At 39.5% G+C, this 15,435-nt stretch overlaps 1 protein-coding gene across 1 annotated transcript in view; it reads right to left on the reverse strand.

The window, feature by feature from the left end:
* Positions 1-15,435, reverse strand: part of jak1 (Janus kinase 1) — a 124,290-nt gene that overhangs the window by 42,099 nt on the left and 66,756 nt on the right. The window contains exons 4-8 of the mRNA XM_072574060.1: positions 15,122-15,278; positions 11,946-12,109; positions 7,281-7,635; positions 4,983-5,162; positions 1,110-1,267 (exon numbers count right to left, since the gene is read on the reverse strand). Coding sequence (XP_072430161.1) covers positions 1,110-1,267; positions 4,983-5,162; positions 7,281-7,635; positions 11,946-12,109; positions 15,122-15,278 — 1,014 coding nt within the window. The remainder of the gene's footprint in view (positions 1-1,109; positions 1,268-4,982; positions 5,163-7,280; positions 7,636-11,945; positions 12,110-15,121; positions 15,279-15,435) is intronic.

Consider the following 15,435-nt stretch of genomic DNA (forward strand, 5'->3'; position numbering starts at 1 on the left):
ACTCCAGATCTGTAACACATTTGCCACCACCCATACCCCTGCCCCTTCCAGTGCTCTCTTTGCTGTCCTCCTTTGCAACCATCCAGAACCATAGCCTGTGTGAACATCTGTTTCATTCATGTAGTCATTTACCAAGTTCTTCTCACTCATCACCCTTGAACCCATTGACCTACATTGGCTCCATCTCCCAAACTGTCTTCATTCACAAGTTTCTCTTTGTCAGCGTGTGTTATCTTCTCAAGCTGTTTGACAGTTATCCCATTACCTTTGAATATTTCTGTTAGAATATTTTGTGAATTATCCCATATCATCGCACCATTAGGAGTGAAACCTTTAACTGCTGGGTCCCTCTCTCAAAATCCCATTTTCCAACAATTAAAAGCCATATGTCGCTACTTTCAAAAGCACCACAATCCATCTCCTCAAGCAAATGATTTCTCACAACTTATGTAAGAGATATATACTTGCAAGTGCTAAATAGATCCAAGTTACTGTCATTGATATGGTATATAAAATTGATACATAAAGTATCTAAGTCTTGAAACTAAATCACAAGGAGGAAGGAAGGTAATTCCATTATTGGAAAGCCCATTGGCTACTTTATTTTTAATTAGATGCGTAAGTGCCAATCTTTTGTTGAACTTTTCCAACTTTATATGGCCAGACTGGTGCTGATTTTATTTTTAAAATGTTGGTATATGTAACTGAAAACTAAGGCTGTAAATAGCACATAGCATGCCTGAAAAGGACTCAGGAAGCCGGCAACTTAAATGAAGGAAGCGTGATTAGGTGACGTCAAGTGTGGATTTGAAAAGACCAAAGATTTTAAAGAAAGTTTAAACATTCAGGAAATTTTGTTTTAAACACCAAATCTGGAGCCAGAAGGAAAAAAATATGAAAAACTGTGAAATTTTGGCATGGGAGAAAAGTGGAGAAGATTGCACTGGTGTTCGTACAATAATGGGTACAAGGAGGTTTCAACATAAGGATTATTCAGCTCAACATGATGTTATTCCTTCCAATGGAAGTTAAAATATTTCTACAATTTTTAGAGGAAAAAGGAGAGCGAGAGAGAGAGAGCATTAAATAATTTTAAAATTTCAGTTTACCGTATCGGTCCATGACAGCCATTTTTAATGTTGTGCACCACTACAGGAGGAGCTACTTCTGTGCATAGGTAGTGATGGGCATCGACTGTTAATCGGAAGTAACCATCAATCAAGGAGACCAGGGAAAGGGCTTCTTCATAAGAGGACAGATTCAGCTCCTAAAACACAAAATGCATCCAGAAAGCTTTTAAGATATTTTTTAAAAAGGACATATTTTACTATACAACATTCCCAATAATGGGGCTGACATATTCATGAATCATAGGTTTTTTTTAAAAGCTAGTGTGAAAAATATGGGGAAACTATATTCTAGCTGGTTTCTGATTCTGAAGTTGGATAGCTAATGAGTTATATTGTGACAAGCAGTTTGAAAAAGATTTTAATAAAAACAGTGAAGTTCCTCGGGTGGCTCATTGGTTGAACAAACAGGTTTGAATGGAAGCATAGAAGACAAAATTGGAATCCCAGCTGATAATCTCAGCTGGATGACAGTGTAGCACTAAGGTTGGACTCCACATCATTGTGACTAAAGAGAGAGAAGGCTGCAACTAGGGTTCATGTCCCTGATTGTTATTAAGTGACCCATACTAAGAAAGTTGCATTAGTGGGCAGGTTTGAACTCAAGTTACAAAATTCTACTTGGTTAAGTAGCCTGTCAACATTAACTTTCCTGTTACTGATATTTACATAAAAACAGCTGAGTGCATATATATTAAAGTCCTTTCTCTGCCTTTTTGTAAAATGGTGGCATTAACACATTTATTTTAAGCAGTCTAATGCTTTTCGTAAAATAACAGATTAGAGAATTGGAACAAATGGATTATTCCAATTGTAACATCACAAACAATAATTTCTATCTAAAGCTGTCCAAGTTCACATATGAAGAATATAGTTGAGATATTCAAGACTGGATGGTACATGGCATCTCTGAATCAACACTTCAGGCAGAGAGGAAAATTCTAAAAGTTATGATTGTTATGGTTACATGCTCCATTTATCAGACTCATTTTCTACAACTAAATTGCAAGAGTTGCAAGAATGTAACATTTACAACAAAACTGTTTAAAACAAACCTTGTAACCAAAAAAGATACCATAATTGCTGATAAAATTCCAATTTGGTAGGTGTACAAAATGGGCGCTAATGGGTTTGCTGACTATTCTACACCAACTGGATTCTCCTTTTCACTTTCATCAGAATAGAAAATTACTAAGTACAATAAACAGCTGACAGCAGGTAATGGTGAAGGGATAGAAAAGAAGCCAGTTTTGGAGGAAGTGAGTTCTGAGGAATGTGGTACTTAAGGTTATAGAAATAGGGAGACTTAAGTTGACAAGAGGAGATTTGAATGGAACAATGAACGTTTTAAATTAGAAGCATTGGGAGCATAGAAATTAATGCAAACTGCGGAGCACAGGAATGATTGATGAATATGATTTGCTGCAGTTTTTAGATAAGTTGAATGTGGACGGTGGAACCTGCTGGAAGAACATCTGGATATTGAGTTTAGGAGAAATACTAAGGATTTTCATGAAAAGGTTAACTAAGATATGTGTTGCTGACAGGTTAATTGACAGAGGTGCAAGTATGCAGTCCTCCTGATGGACAGGACATGGAAAAATTTAACACAAAGTCAATAGGGGGAAAGATTGAAAATGACTGCCTTCAACTTAAGACACTAGCCAGGAAGGGGGATGGAGTAGATGTTGTATGTATTGATTTTATGGAAGGCAGTGAAGTTTTGGTCTGTAAATTTAACAGGAGGAAATTGTAAAGCATCTAGGAATGCATATTAGACAAGCAGGGTGAGGTAGTGGAAAAGTTTAGACAGATGGTGCAGAAGGAGAGCTGGGATATAAGCTTAGTGAATGTGGTCTTCACATGACATTACTGAGATGCAGCATGTAGACGAGCAAAAGGAGGGCCAAGAATAGGTTCTCAGGGGATTCTGTAGGTAATGGAGAAAGGAGAGGAACGACTGCTGTTGATGCTCTGCCAATAGAAACATCAAAGGTCAGTCCAACACTGTAAAATAACAGAGGAATATGGTTTGAGAATCAACTATGCCAAAGGCTGCACATAGATCAAGAAATATTAGGAAGATTGAGGCACTGTGTTAATAGTGACTGCGAATGCCATTTGGAATGGGTGTTGATAGTAAAAATCATTTTACATTGATGCAAATAGAGTACAGTTTGAAGAATGTTGTGAGAAAGTTAATGTGTAATTTTCTGGGAGCAGTTGCTATTTGATGAAAATGGGCAGTGTTTTTCATAGGTAAAAACAATGACTGCAGATGATGGAAACCAGATTCTGGATTAGAGTGGTGCTGGAAAAGCACAGCAGTTCAGGCAGCATCCGAGGAGCAGGAAAATCGACTTTTCGGGCAAAAGCCCTTCATCAGGAATACAGGCAGAATGCCTGAAGTGTGGAGAGATAAATGAGAGGATGGTGGGGGTGAGGAGAAAGTAGCATAGAGTACAATAGGTGAATGGGGGTGGGGATGAAGGTGATAGGTCAGAGAGGAGGGTGGAGTGGATAGGTGGAAAAGAAGATAGGCAGGTAGGACAAGTCATGGGGACAGTGCTGAGCTGGAAGTTTGGAACTGGGGTGAGGTGGGGGAAGGGGAAATGAGGAAACTGGTGAAGTCCACATTGATGTCCTGGGGTTGAAGTGTTCTGAGGCGGGAGAGGAGGCCCCGTGGCCCAACATTTCAAACCCCCCCCCTCCCACTCTGCCGAGGGCATGGAGGTCCTGGGCCTCATTCACTGCTGCTCCATCACCACCCGATGCCTGGAGGAAGAACGCCTCATCTTCCTACCTGCCTATCTGACTTGTCCTACCTGCCTATTTTCTTTTCCACCTATCCACTCCACCCTCCTCTCTGACCTATCACCTTCATCCCACCCCCATTCACCCACTGTACTCTTTGCTACCTTCCCCCACCCTCCTCCCTGACCTATCACCTTCATCCCCACCCCAATTCACCTATTTGTACTCTATACTACTTTCTCCCCACCCCCACCATCCTCTCATTTATCTCTCCACACTTCAGGCCTGCCTGTATTCCCGATGAAGGGCTTTTGCCTGAAAAGTCGATTTTCCTGCTCCTTGGATGCTGCCTGAACTGCTGTGCTTTTCCAGCATCACTCTAATCCAAAGGGTTTCATAGCCTAAATCATTAAATGCTGATTGATCAGGAAATTCACCTGAAGCCTAAACATTTTATATTCTCTCTTTCTCCCTCCTCCATTCTGAATTTGGCAGTTATAGCTGTGAAAATCTTTCACATAATACTCACCAGAACCTAACAACTTGCTGAGAATCCAAATTAGTTTTCTTTCAGTAGCAACATTAAAATTCAAGTACATCAAATACACTGCTGAAGTCTCCCTTCATAACTGGCAGCTCTAATAGTTACTCATTCAACATAGTGGGATGAAGTATGATTACTGGAAATATACTTTTACATAATTTCTGATCATTTTGAACAGTAATAGGATTTAGCACCTAAAACTTAAGAACATCTAACAGAGAAGAGGCCATTGAAAGCCTCAAGTCTCCTCTGCCATTGTATTAAACTACAACTAGTCTGGATCTAAACATCATTTAGTTCCCATTGTTTTATTTCCCTTGATAACCCAAATAGTAGTTACTGCCCTAGATCACTATCCAGTGATCTTTCCTGAAAAAGGTGCCTCTCTGCTTTTTAAAAAAAGATAAAACCAAATTTGATTGCCAGATTTACCCCTCCCTCTTTCTATGGCCTTGGTGCCTGAATACTTGAATACTAATGACTGATGCTCACAGAAAGGTGATCCAGCAACAGTAAATAAGATTGGGAGACAACTAGAGTGCAATGAAATAACCTACCAGCTTTTTGTTGTCTTGTTTATTGATGATGACAATGGAGTCCTTTATGACGATATGCGTGATTTCACAAAAGTGTGAAAACAGATTCCAGTCTTCATTTAGAACTCTCTTGTTTTCACCAGATTTCTTTTTGCTTTTGCTCTTCTTCAATTTGCTTTTCTCTTTCAAACCGACTGCAGACTTTAATAGGGAGTAAAAATCAGTATTACAAAACATGATATAAACTTAGAAGATGATTTGCTAGCTTTTGACCTTAAGGTCTACTGAACCTTCTGACAAAAAAGTAGTGAGATATTGCTGACTTCCCAATTGGGACAAGCTTAATATTTCAAACAAATAACTATCTGTGCGAGAGAGTCCATTTTGAATCTTGCCTACAGAAACTGCACTTGGAAGTCTTCTTGTACAATTCTAGAGTTAGCTGGTAGAAATCATCTGACACCTCTTCCTTTCCAAATTCCACTAATTCTTAAAGGAGTTCTGTTTTTGTTTGGAGAACTTACATCAGAAAATTAGCCATTGAAGTACAGCTCATGAAAGTACACATTGAAATCAAAATGTAAAATTGAAAGAGCTTAAAACTAATCAGATTCCATTTCCACATTAAAACAATTCAAGTGCGGAATGCATGTGGATTCCTTAAAAAATATCAATGTTATGATTTCATTATCTTTGGATTTCCCCTTAGGTTTTCAAACATTTATAGTCCTCAAATACAAGTGGAAACGTTTAGGTTTGAAAGTCTGTCCAACTTTAACATTCATATGTTGGGCTATACATGTAGAAGTTAGAAGTTTCTTCCTCATTGGAAATTGCACTACCTTTTTTTAAACATTATAAGTTTATATATGCTCTGCATACAGAAACCCTGATTTTAATTTGACACACCCCGTGGCAATGCGACACTTTAAGGTCAGACCTCAATACAGCGTGACATTGGGTAGAATGTACATTGATTGTGCAATTCCAGTATGGCCATTTCTCACAGGCAAGCTGTATTAAAAGTGGGAGCTCAGGTCTTTTTGGAGACTATCGCAATTTAAATTCTAGTCATAGCAACATGCTATTACCAGCAAAGCATTCCACTACACATACACACTCCAGCTCAAAACTCTCATATTCAAAACACTTTACCTTGAGTTGACAGAGGAAGTGGTTTCAATTAAAAAAAACACCACTTCCTTGTAGCAGCAGATAATACAGAACATGTATGAAGAGTCTCACACATCTTATTACAAATAACAAAAGCTTCCTTGAACTGAACATTATTAATGTGGTTGTCAGTAATAATTCATATTTACTATGAGGTACTGCAGGGGAAGGGGACGGGACCAGGGCAAACTTGATCTTAAAAAGTAACAAAAGAAATGAGAAGAATTAACAAGCAACCTGTTCTACAACCCACCCAAATCCTCTTATCCATGGGAAGCTCAGTGAAGATCAATTTCACCGAGGTATTCAGAGGAAAAGTTCCAGTGATAAACAAGGGGGTTCTTAGCGCTCAAAAGAGGAATTGTGTAGTGTTTGACACTGAAACCTGTCTCCCATCTCATACTTCTGTGTTTTTACTCAATGTTTTGTTTTTGTTTGTGGGATATTGTGCAAGAACATGTCTGGCTGCAAAGATCCTGAGAAAGATTGCGCACAATATGAAATTACCAGCTTCTTTTCCTGTCACATGGTGCTGAGCATTCATGAAAATTTAACAAAAAAGCAAACTAAAAATGCAGAACTTCCACAAAAATATTCCAATAACTGCTTCCCACTTCCACAAACAGCACTGCATACTCTGCAGACATATGATTTCAGAAATGGTCCCTACTCCAAGTTAGTTGATTTAATTCACGGTAGTAGAGGCAGTGCTAAGTCATCTGAACTCCAAAGGGGAATAAATTACCTTCTCTTAACAGCTACCTAGTACCATTCTCCATATTAGCACTTGGCACATTGTGTGATAATTTATTTTCACATTCAACAATAAAAGAGCCATAAGTTTTTGAGTGATTTGCATAGGGCAGCAATACAGGAAACAAGCTGACAGACAATACAATGTGCCATGCATACATAGGATATTAACCCTGCAGTAGTTAGCCAAATTATGCAGACTATCTGAGAGCCTGTCCTTTGATCTGTTGAAAGATCTGCTATCTTTTAAAACTTGCAAGAAGCTGACAGGAATAGGCAATGTTATTATTTTCCCACACTTCATTCATTAGGACAATTGACTCTGGAAAACTACAATAGCAAACTTCATTTCAGGAAATGAGCAGAAAAAACATGTTTCGAGGTGGCCCTTACCTCTTTTGGTACACGTCTCCATTTTATTCCTATACTTCCTGCGATCATCACCTCATGTTCTCTCTCTTTTTGTTCCTTTTCAATGGGCTCATGGTTGGACATTACCCGTTCATTTTCTGCTGAGATCAATAGACTTGTGGGTTTATATGTTTCCATTCCAAAATTCTTTGTCAAGGACTCCAAGGTAGCCAGATACTTGACCTTGAGATCATGAGGGGATACGTTGCTATCACACACCGTCCTATTGTTGAACTCTTTCAGGAAGTTTTTGAAGACATTATTGATTCGACACCGGGTCAGGATGTTTTGCTGTTTGATGCTTCTGTTCAACGTTTCAGGAATGTAATGCTTGTAACTGAAAGAAAAGGAGTAAAAATCGTATTTTCCAATAATTTACTTTACCTGTCCTTTATTTTATCTTGTCACAGTGAAATAACATTCATTCCCACTACTCATGTTCTTATCCAAATTAACTCAATGGGATATGCAGTGAATACTTAATACCCCACAATATAATATGAGGTTTGGTGTTTCTTCCAAAGCCATGGATATTCCAAAGTTCCATGTAGGAAATCAACATCCTTCAGGTTTGTCTACACATGCCTTAAAAGGCATAATCTGAATATTACGAACAAAAATAAAACCCACTGAAAGTATGTTCCTAAAAAAAAATGAAATTCTGTCAGAGTTTAAAGGCATTAGATGGATTTTAAAGGTTAAGATGCATCTGATTAATAACTACATTGCAGTCAATGTGACAAAAACAGCTTCAAAAACAATACAGATTCCTGAAGAAAGGCTTTTGCCTGAAACATCGATTTCCCCTCTCCTCAGATGCTGCCTCACCTGCTGTGATTTTTCAGCACCACACTCAACTCTAATCTCTCGCATCGACAGTCCTCATTACACCTTCAAAAACCATGAGGAGGGAGACACATTTCTTTCTAAAGCTACCAGTGATCAAAGCTTTGACAGCTGAACAAATTTTGAATGTGGTCACTGAAAATTTGTGGCCTACCTCCCTTTTATGTCTGCCCTTCAGCATATGTACTCCTGTATGTCTCTAGACATCCTGTCTGTAGGACACTGACTGACAGTTTCTTCCTACTTGGGATATACCCTATCCTCTATCTTAAACAATCACTCCTCCAACCACCTACACTCAATGGCATCTACGTGCTATCTATAAATTACACCTCAGCCAATTCCCAAGGCTCCTTTGACAGCACCTTTTAAACCCATAACCTCTACCATTTACAGAGTTAAGGGCAGCAAATGCTTGGAAGCTCCATGAACTGCAAGTTCCAATATTTACACATTCCTGACTTGGAACTAATATCACTGTTCCTAGGTTAAAATCCTGGACCTTCCTTCCTAACAACACCAAACATGGGTGCCCCTATACTCCAAAGACTGAAGAGGTTCATTAAGGCAGCTCACTACCACTTTCAACAGGGCAATTAAAGATATTGCAATTAATGTTGACCTTGTAAGTGAAGTTCACATTCCATGAAGAAATAAAGAAGTTAAACTTTAGCACACATACAGCTGAAAACTTTTGCTACCACTAGATATGATTATTCTGACACAATCTTAGCTGGTGTCTCACATTTTATCTTCCATTACCAGGAGGACATTCAAATGCTGACATCTTAAATTGAACCATGCCCTTCACTCTCACTCCTGTGTTCACTGAATTGCACTGGCTCCCAGTTATGCTAGAACTCAATTTTAACATTCTCATTCTGGTTAACAAATTTCACCATTATTGTATTGTTGCCGTAACTCTAAAATCCATTCCTCTGAAAGATCCGCATTTATCCAATTCTGAACTCAAGCATTCCTAACATTAATCACTCCACCACCAAAGGCAGTGTATTCAGCTGCTTGGGCCACACCCTCTAGAATTGTTTTCCTAAATCTCTCAGTGCCTCATTCCTCCTTTAAGATGCTCCTTAAAATTGACTCCATAACCAAGCTTTTGGACATCTGTCTTCACATCATCTCATGTGGCTCAGTGTTAAAGTTTGTAGGAGAACAATCTTGTGAAGTTCCTATGGACATTTTGCTAAAAACAGTGCCATATAAATACAAATGGTCATCTTCATCACTATAATTGAAAATACTGGAATTATTTGATTTGTAATTCAAGTACAGAGACCACATAAAAATAACAAATTTGAAGACAGTAGCATGTTGCATTGTTTTAATGGAGCCAGCTGCAGCAGATTAGCCATTGATAATAAAGCCCTGCCCCCATTTTAATTTAATTGGTCTTAGTGATGTGGTATATGTTACAGCATCTTAACACAATTCACTGGGGATGGAGCCCAATGAGAAGCAATTACACAAGGGATGGTGTTCAGCCTGACTCATACCATACAACTACTCTATTTGAACTTCCCAGTTCAAACCACTTCAGTCTTCTTCAAAATGCAAGCATAAATCTAATATAAAACATCAGAGCAGACATGAAAATAAACAAACTGAATATCTTCTCATGTTTCTTGCCTCATATACAAGGTTGCTTATCTGGGTCTGGAAGGCAGGGTTCTCATTTTAAAGCACTCAAACCACTCATGACTGGCATGCAAGGGTTTCACATCAAGAGCATTTGATTTTTTTTTTCAAGTCCTCATATATTCAAAGCAAGTGGTACATTTCTTTGATGTTCAATCCAGGAAGGAAAGAGTTTTCCCAAATCTCCCTGTTACCTCAGGATGCACATGAACTACTGGAGTTAGATTTCACAGAACACATTTGCTAGTTGCTTTTGTTTTATCAGGAGAAGAGCAACTTGCAGATAAAGCCAAATCAGTGAGATCTAAATCTCTTTGGATATTCAAGTTTCACTCAGCACATATTCAATTCTGGAGAGCACACCTAAATTAACACTCAGTTGAATAGATTTCCTGATTTTCTTTGCCACAATGTCTTTGCTTTCCTGTCTAGTCTAAATGTACCACTTGTTTTGAATGCAGACGGAGATGTCACTCACATAGGCAAAGATCAAAACAAGCTAAATAAACTGGAACTTAACCAGGAGTGCTGTGGTTTGGTGAGTATTTATCTTCAGCACTGTTGGAATTCAAGTAAAAAAGGCAACAAATCTAGTAAATGTTATTGGAACTTTGGATAGTAAAGCAAAAGCCATGTTATAATATAACTGTGTTAATCAAAATTGTGTTCATTAAGGACTACCTGTACTTCAAATACTGTATTTTAAAGTGTCATATATTTATGCAAATTAAAAAGGGGAAGTGGAGTAGGGAGGATCCTGAGACAATAATGGGACTGATGCTAAGTAAACCAGCTCTATGGTGTATTCAGGTAGACTGTAAATGATACTCAATTGCTAGCGTGTTTCAGAAACCAATAAACACCCTATGATTCAGTGTTTTATTTTATCACTCAGAGCTAAGCACGGTGAGGCTAGAAAGCAGAGACATGGACACACTATGAACTTTGCCACAATGGGCAGAAGAGAGGATAAAGTTTTAAATTTGAGAAATAGGGCCTATTAAGCCAGACTTTCGGGAAATATCAGAATATTCATCTGCCCTGCCATGGATAGCAAAATGTTTAAACTGGGTCTGATCACAAAATCACTCTCCCTCTGTGTGCAGTCTGTCTCTCTCCCTTCCTGATAAATTTTTCTCTCCCTCTCTCTCCCCAACGGTCACACACTCTCCATCTCCCCCTCTTGCTGCAGTAATCATAGTCCCACTATCTGCACACTACACCCACTGCTGCACCCCTCATCATTCTGCACTAACTGTCCTCCCCTCACACCATTTGGTAGATTTCCTCTCCCATTCACAGGTGCCCAGCTGGGATGCTACATTTGGCTTTCTGTCAGCAGGATACGGAATAGAATATCATTTTGTGGTCTTGTTGTTACTTCTGGCAAGAATTAATATCTCTGGCTTTGCTGGACTCTTTAAATGCTTTCTTGTCTATAAAGGAGATATGAAATGATGGATCAGTTAAAAGAGAGTGCTTCTATTTCCCACTCCATTCTGCCATTTTAACACCTGGGGAATCGATACTCAAGTCTTCATCCAAAAAGACTGGGATCCCTTGTCAATCTAAAACCTTAATAGCATTTTCTTCCCTTGTAGCCAGCCAACAAGTGACTGTTTAGTGAAAACAACTTTCCTTTATGAAGCCAGGATAAAAAAAAGATGCTCCCTCCCACCCACTGGGCCTTTGACCAGCATTCAACAGAGAAAACCCTGACACAGCACACCATCAGTAAGGTTCTGTAGACAGGAACTGTGAACAGACATTGTTCAAAACAAGGAAACGCAAGTTTAACCATTAGGAAGTTAATGCCAGATGGGGAGACAGATAAAACTTTATCATTCAGACTGCTGAGGGCTCAACAGGCAGGACCATTACTGCACACAGAAACAATACCTTCAAGCAACAACTAAATATCTTTCTGAAGAGGTGAAGGATTGAGGTATTTGGCAAGATGGTGGACAGGAGAAATATAGGTCAATTGTGAAAGGGACTTGTTGAGTCCAATGGCCAATTCATGTCTTTAAAATTTACAATAATTTGATGAAGAACAAGAAGAAATGTTTTTAAAAGTAATTATCATGTAACAGAGTATATTCCAAAGTAACATCTCTGCCCAATGTCAGTTGTTCACAATCTCACCTCATTTCCTTGGAAATCTCTTGCAATGGTATTTTTCGTTGAAGTGCTTGATGTGTCATGGCCAGTACGGCCATCCCCAGGCATTCATTCTCTATTTCATGAAATTCAAACTCATTTTTAGGATCTCGAACAGGTGCAAGACCTTTGATCAAATCATACTGGCCCTGAAAAGGGAAAAAAAAAATTTTTAAAAAATAAAAATTATTAAAAAATAAAAATACATCAATATCACTGTTGTTTACGAGGATTACTCTCTAAAGTTTGCCAAGAAAGCAGTCGCCGTCTTTCACATTCACTCACTTTTTGTCCCTCTCAGTTTACCATTTGCTATGTCTTTACATTTTTCTCTGCTTTCGTCTGTATGACTAACTTCCTTTGTTTGACTCTCTCTGGGCAGGAGGTGCAGCAATGGAGGCTCAAAGAAACAAGAAAACCTCTTGGAGGTCATGGGTTAGTTCCTGTTGTACAAGACATGGCTCTGAAAGAGTTAATATCAAAGACCACAATAAACTGCATCTAATCTGGTGATGCCAAACAGTCTTGGGTGGAGAAAAGAGAAGTTTACTTTGAGATCCTGAAGTGGTCATTTCTGGATCGTGATAGCCTTAATAATGATGTGTAAATAGCCAATGTAACTGGGACTTAGCATGCTAAACATAATGTTTGTAAGACAAGCACCTTTTCTTGTTGAGACTCATTATTGCTTCATCCTCTAAATGTTAACCAAACAGGTCCTCAGAATCACTTGATAAAAGGAGGACTGATAGGTAATGGTCTTGGCCTAGTACTTTTATCACCAGGTAAAGTTCAATGAAAATCTGTAATTAGGAGTCTAATGATGACATTGTTAATTGTTGGGTAACTATCTGGCTTACTAATGTCCTACAGGGGGCTCTTGAGTCAAGAACCCTGTGTTGAAATCCTGCCTGCTCCAGTAGTATGTAATATTAATTCGGAGAAGGGCGATTAGAAAATATCTACAAAGAAGAACTTGTAAAGCTCTTGTGGTGCAGGAGTAATTGTAGAATCCCGATAGTGCTGAAAGAGGCCATTTGGCCCATTGAGTCTGCATTGAACTTTTAAAGGGCATCCCAATGCCCCCCTCCATCAACCTTTATCTTGTAACCCGTGTTTACCATGGCTGACCCATTTAGCTTCCACATCCGTAGACGCTACAGAACAATTTATGGCCAATCCACCTAACTTGCACATCTTTGCAGTGTGGGAGGAAACTGGAGCACCCCAGGAAAATGCACGCAGACAGAGGGAGTGTGTAAACATCACTCAGTCACCCAAGACTGGAATCGAATCCAGATCCCTGGCACTGTGAGGCTGCAGTACTAACCACCAAGCCACTGTGCCACCCATAGTGCTTCTGCCTCTGGGACAGAAGGCCTGGGTTCAAGTCCCTCCTGTGATGGAAGCAACATTTTTGAACAGGTTGATTCAAAATACTTATAAATGACGACTATGGGGGACTCTTGTGGCACTGTGATAGTGACCCTGCCTCTAGGTCAGAGGTCTGGGTTTGAACTCCATTAGACATGTATCATAACATCGCTGAACATGTTAGTTAAAGATCTCTACAAATACCTCTAAGTGAGAAGACACAGTAAGTTGTATGAATGAGAGGAGGCACTCATAAAGGAATAGAGTAGACAAATTTGTGGCAGAGTTCAACGTGTGGAAGTGCAAAAATGATGCACTTTTTTAGGAATCTATTAAGGTTAACTGTGGGATATTTTATGGTGCAGTGGTAGTGCCTCTACACTGATCCAGGACGCCTGGGTTCAAGTCCCACCAGCTCCAGAGGTGTATATCACTGAACAGGTTGATTAATGTACACAGACCTTAGTGGGTCTGTTCTGAGCAGTGACTGGATTGTAGAGGTGTTTGTTTAAGGGCTCTTGTACAGTAGTGGTAGTATTGGTACCAGTGAGCCAGAATACTTAGGCTCATGTCCTATCTATTCCAGAGCAGTCCAATAACATACCTCCACAAGTTGATCAAAAATATCTACAGTTGTTTTGTCAACTGGGTCAGTGGCATCATGGAAAGCGTGTGACTACAGATCACAGATTGTCGGTTCCACTTCTTTCCAGCTCGAGATGTTTAAGGGTTCTTGTGGTGCAGTGACAGTTCCCCTGTCTCTGAGCTGGAAGAACTTGATTCAAGTCTCACCTACACCAGCTATAAACTCATCACAACAGGTTGAAAATAACCACATTGCCGACTGGTCTAACATACTGATTAGAGTTCCAGTCTGTATGGATGGCTAGGTTCAAATCCTGCAGTTATGAATTTGTACTCCTGTGGTGCAGTGATACTGTCCCCACATTTGAACAGAGACACTTGGGTAGGGTAAATAGACAAAGTCTTAACCCTGGTGAGGGTAAGTCCAGAACTAAACAGCATAGGTTTACGGTGCAAGGGGAAAGATTTAAAAGAGACCTAAGGGGCAGCTTTTTCAAGCAGAGGGTGGTGCATGTATGGAATCAGCTGCCAGAGCAAGCAGTGGAGGCTGGTACAATTCCAGCATTTAAAAGGCATCTAGATGGGTATATGAATAGGAACGGTTTAGAGGGATATGGGCTGAGTGCTGGCAAATGGGACTAGATTAGGTTGGAATATCTGGTCGGCATGGATGAGTTGGACCGAAGGATCTGTTTCCATGCTGTACATCTCTATGACTCTAAGTCCCAACTGCTTCAGACGTTATAACATCTCTGAAAAGGTTGATCATGAATACGAACAAAAGGAGAATTGTTGACAGCATCCTACCCCAACCATGAGCTGGTCATGGGTGGTTGCAGGGTGGAGTTCTTGACCACCAAGCAGTGCTTACTCAATAGAGGTTAGCAGCCCTTGTGCTCCATAGTGCCAATGGGGAGGCTGTGGCTGCTGCATTTAAGCATTGAGAAGTTAACTGCACCATTAGTACACTCAGCAGCATCGCAACCAGATGAACAAAATGTTCACATTAATTTATTGGACAATATGTACACACATTACATGGTTCAGGGATCTGGAAAAATCACTGTTTAGCAATATAACAATTATAGCTGCACACAAAGTCAACTGAAGAATTAAAACCCATTGCAAATTGAACTAAAGTTCCTCACGACCAAGAAACCACTGAACTTGATAAATCCTATTTGAAAAATGTTTCATTCTACCTGAGCAAACAGGTATTCCAGGGAATTTGCATCCAAAAGAGGAGTCCCACTTTCCGTACTTTTGGGATCATGGTCATTCTTCTGTTTTCTTACAGGGGAGTGTCTCCAGACTGGTTGCTCATTTTCATTCGATCCATGCCAGTTTCCAAAGAAGTACCTGCAGAAACAGGATATGGTCAGTACTGGAAGTCAGAAAATATATACAGTGGTAAAGGGTAATGGTTACCATGGAAATGCAGTTAGACGGGCAAGTGTGGCACATAGATTTGATTTTCAGTCTATGCTATAGAATGTTTACTACTCTATTTAATTCT

Source organism: Chiloscyllium punctatum, chromosome 7 (assembly GCF_047496795.1).
Source record: "Chiloscyllium punctatum isolate Juve2018m chromosome 7, sChiPun1.3, whole genome shotgun sequence".
NCBI classification, from domain to species: Eukaryota; Metazoa; Chordata; class Chondrichthyes; order Orectolobiformes; family Hemiscylliidae; genus Chiloscyllium; species Chiloscyllium punctatum.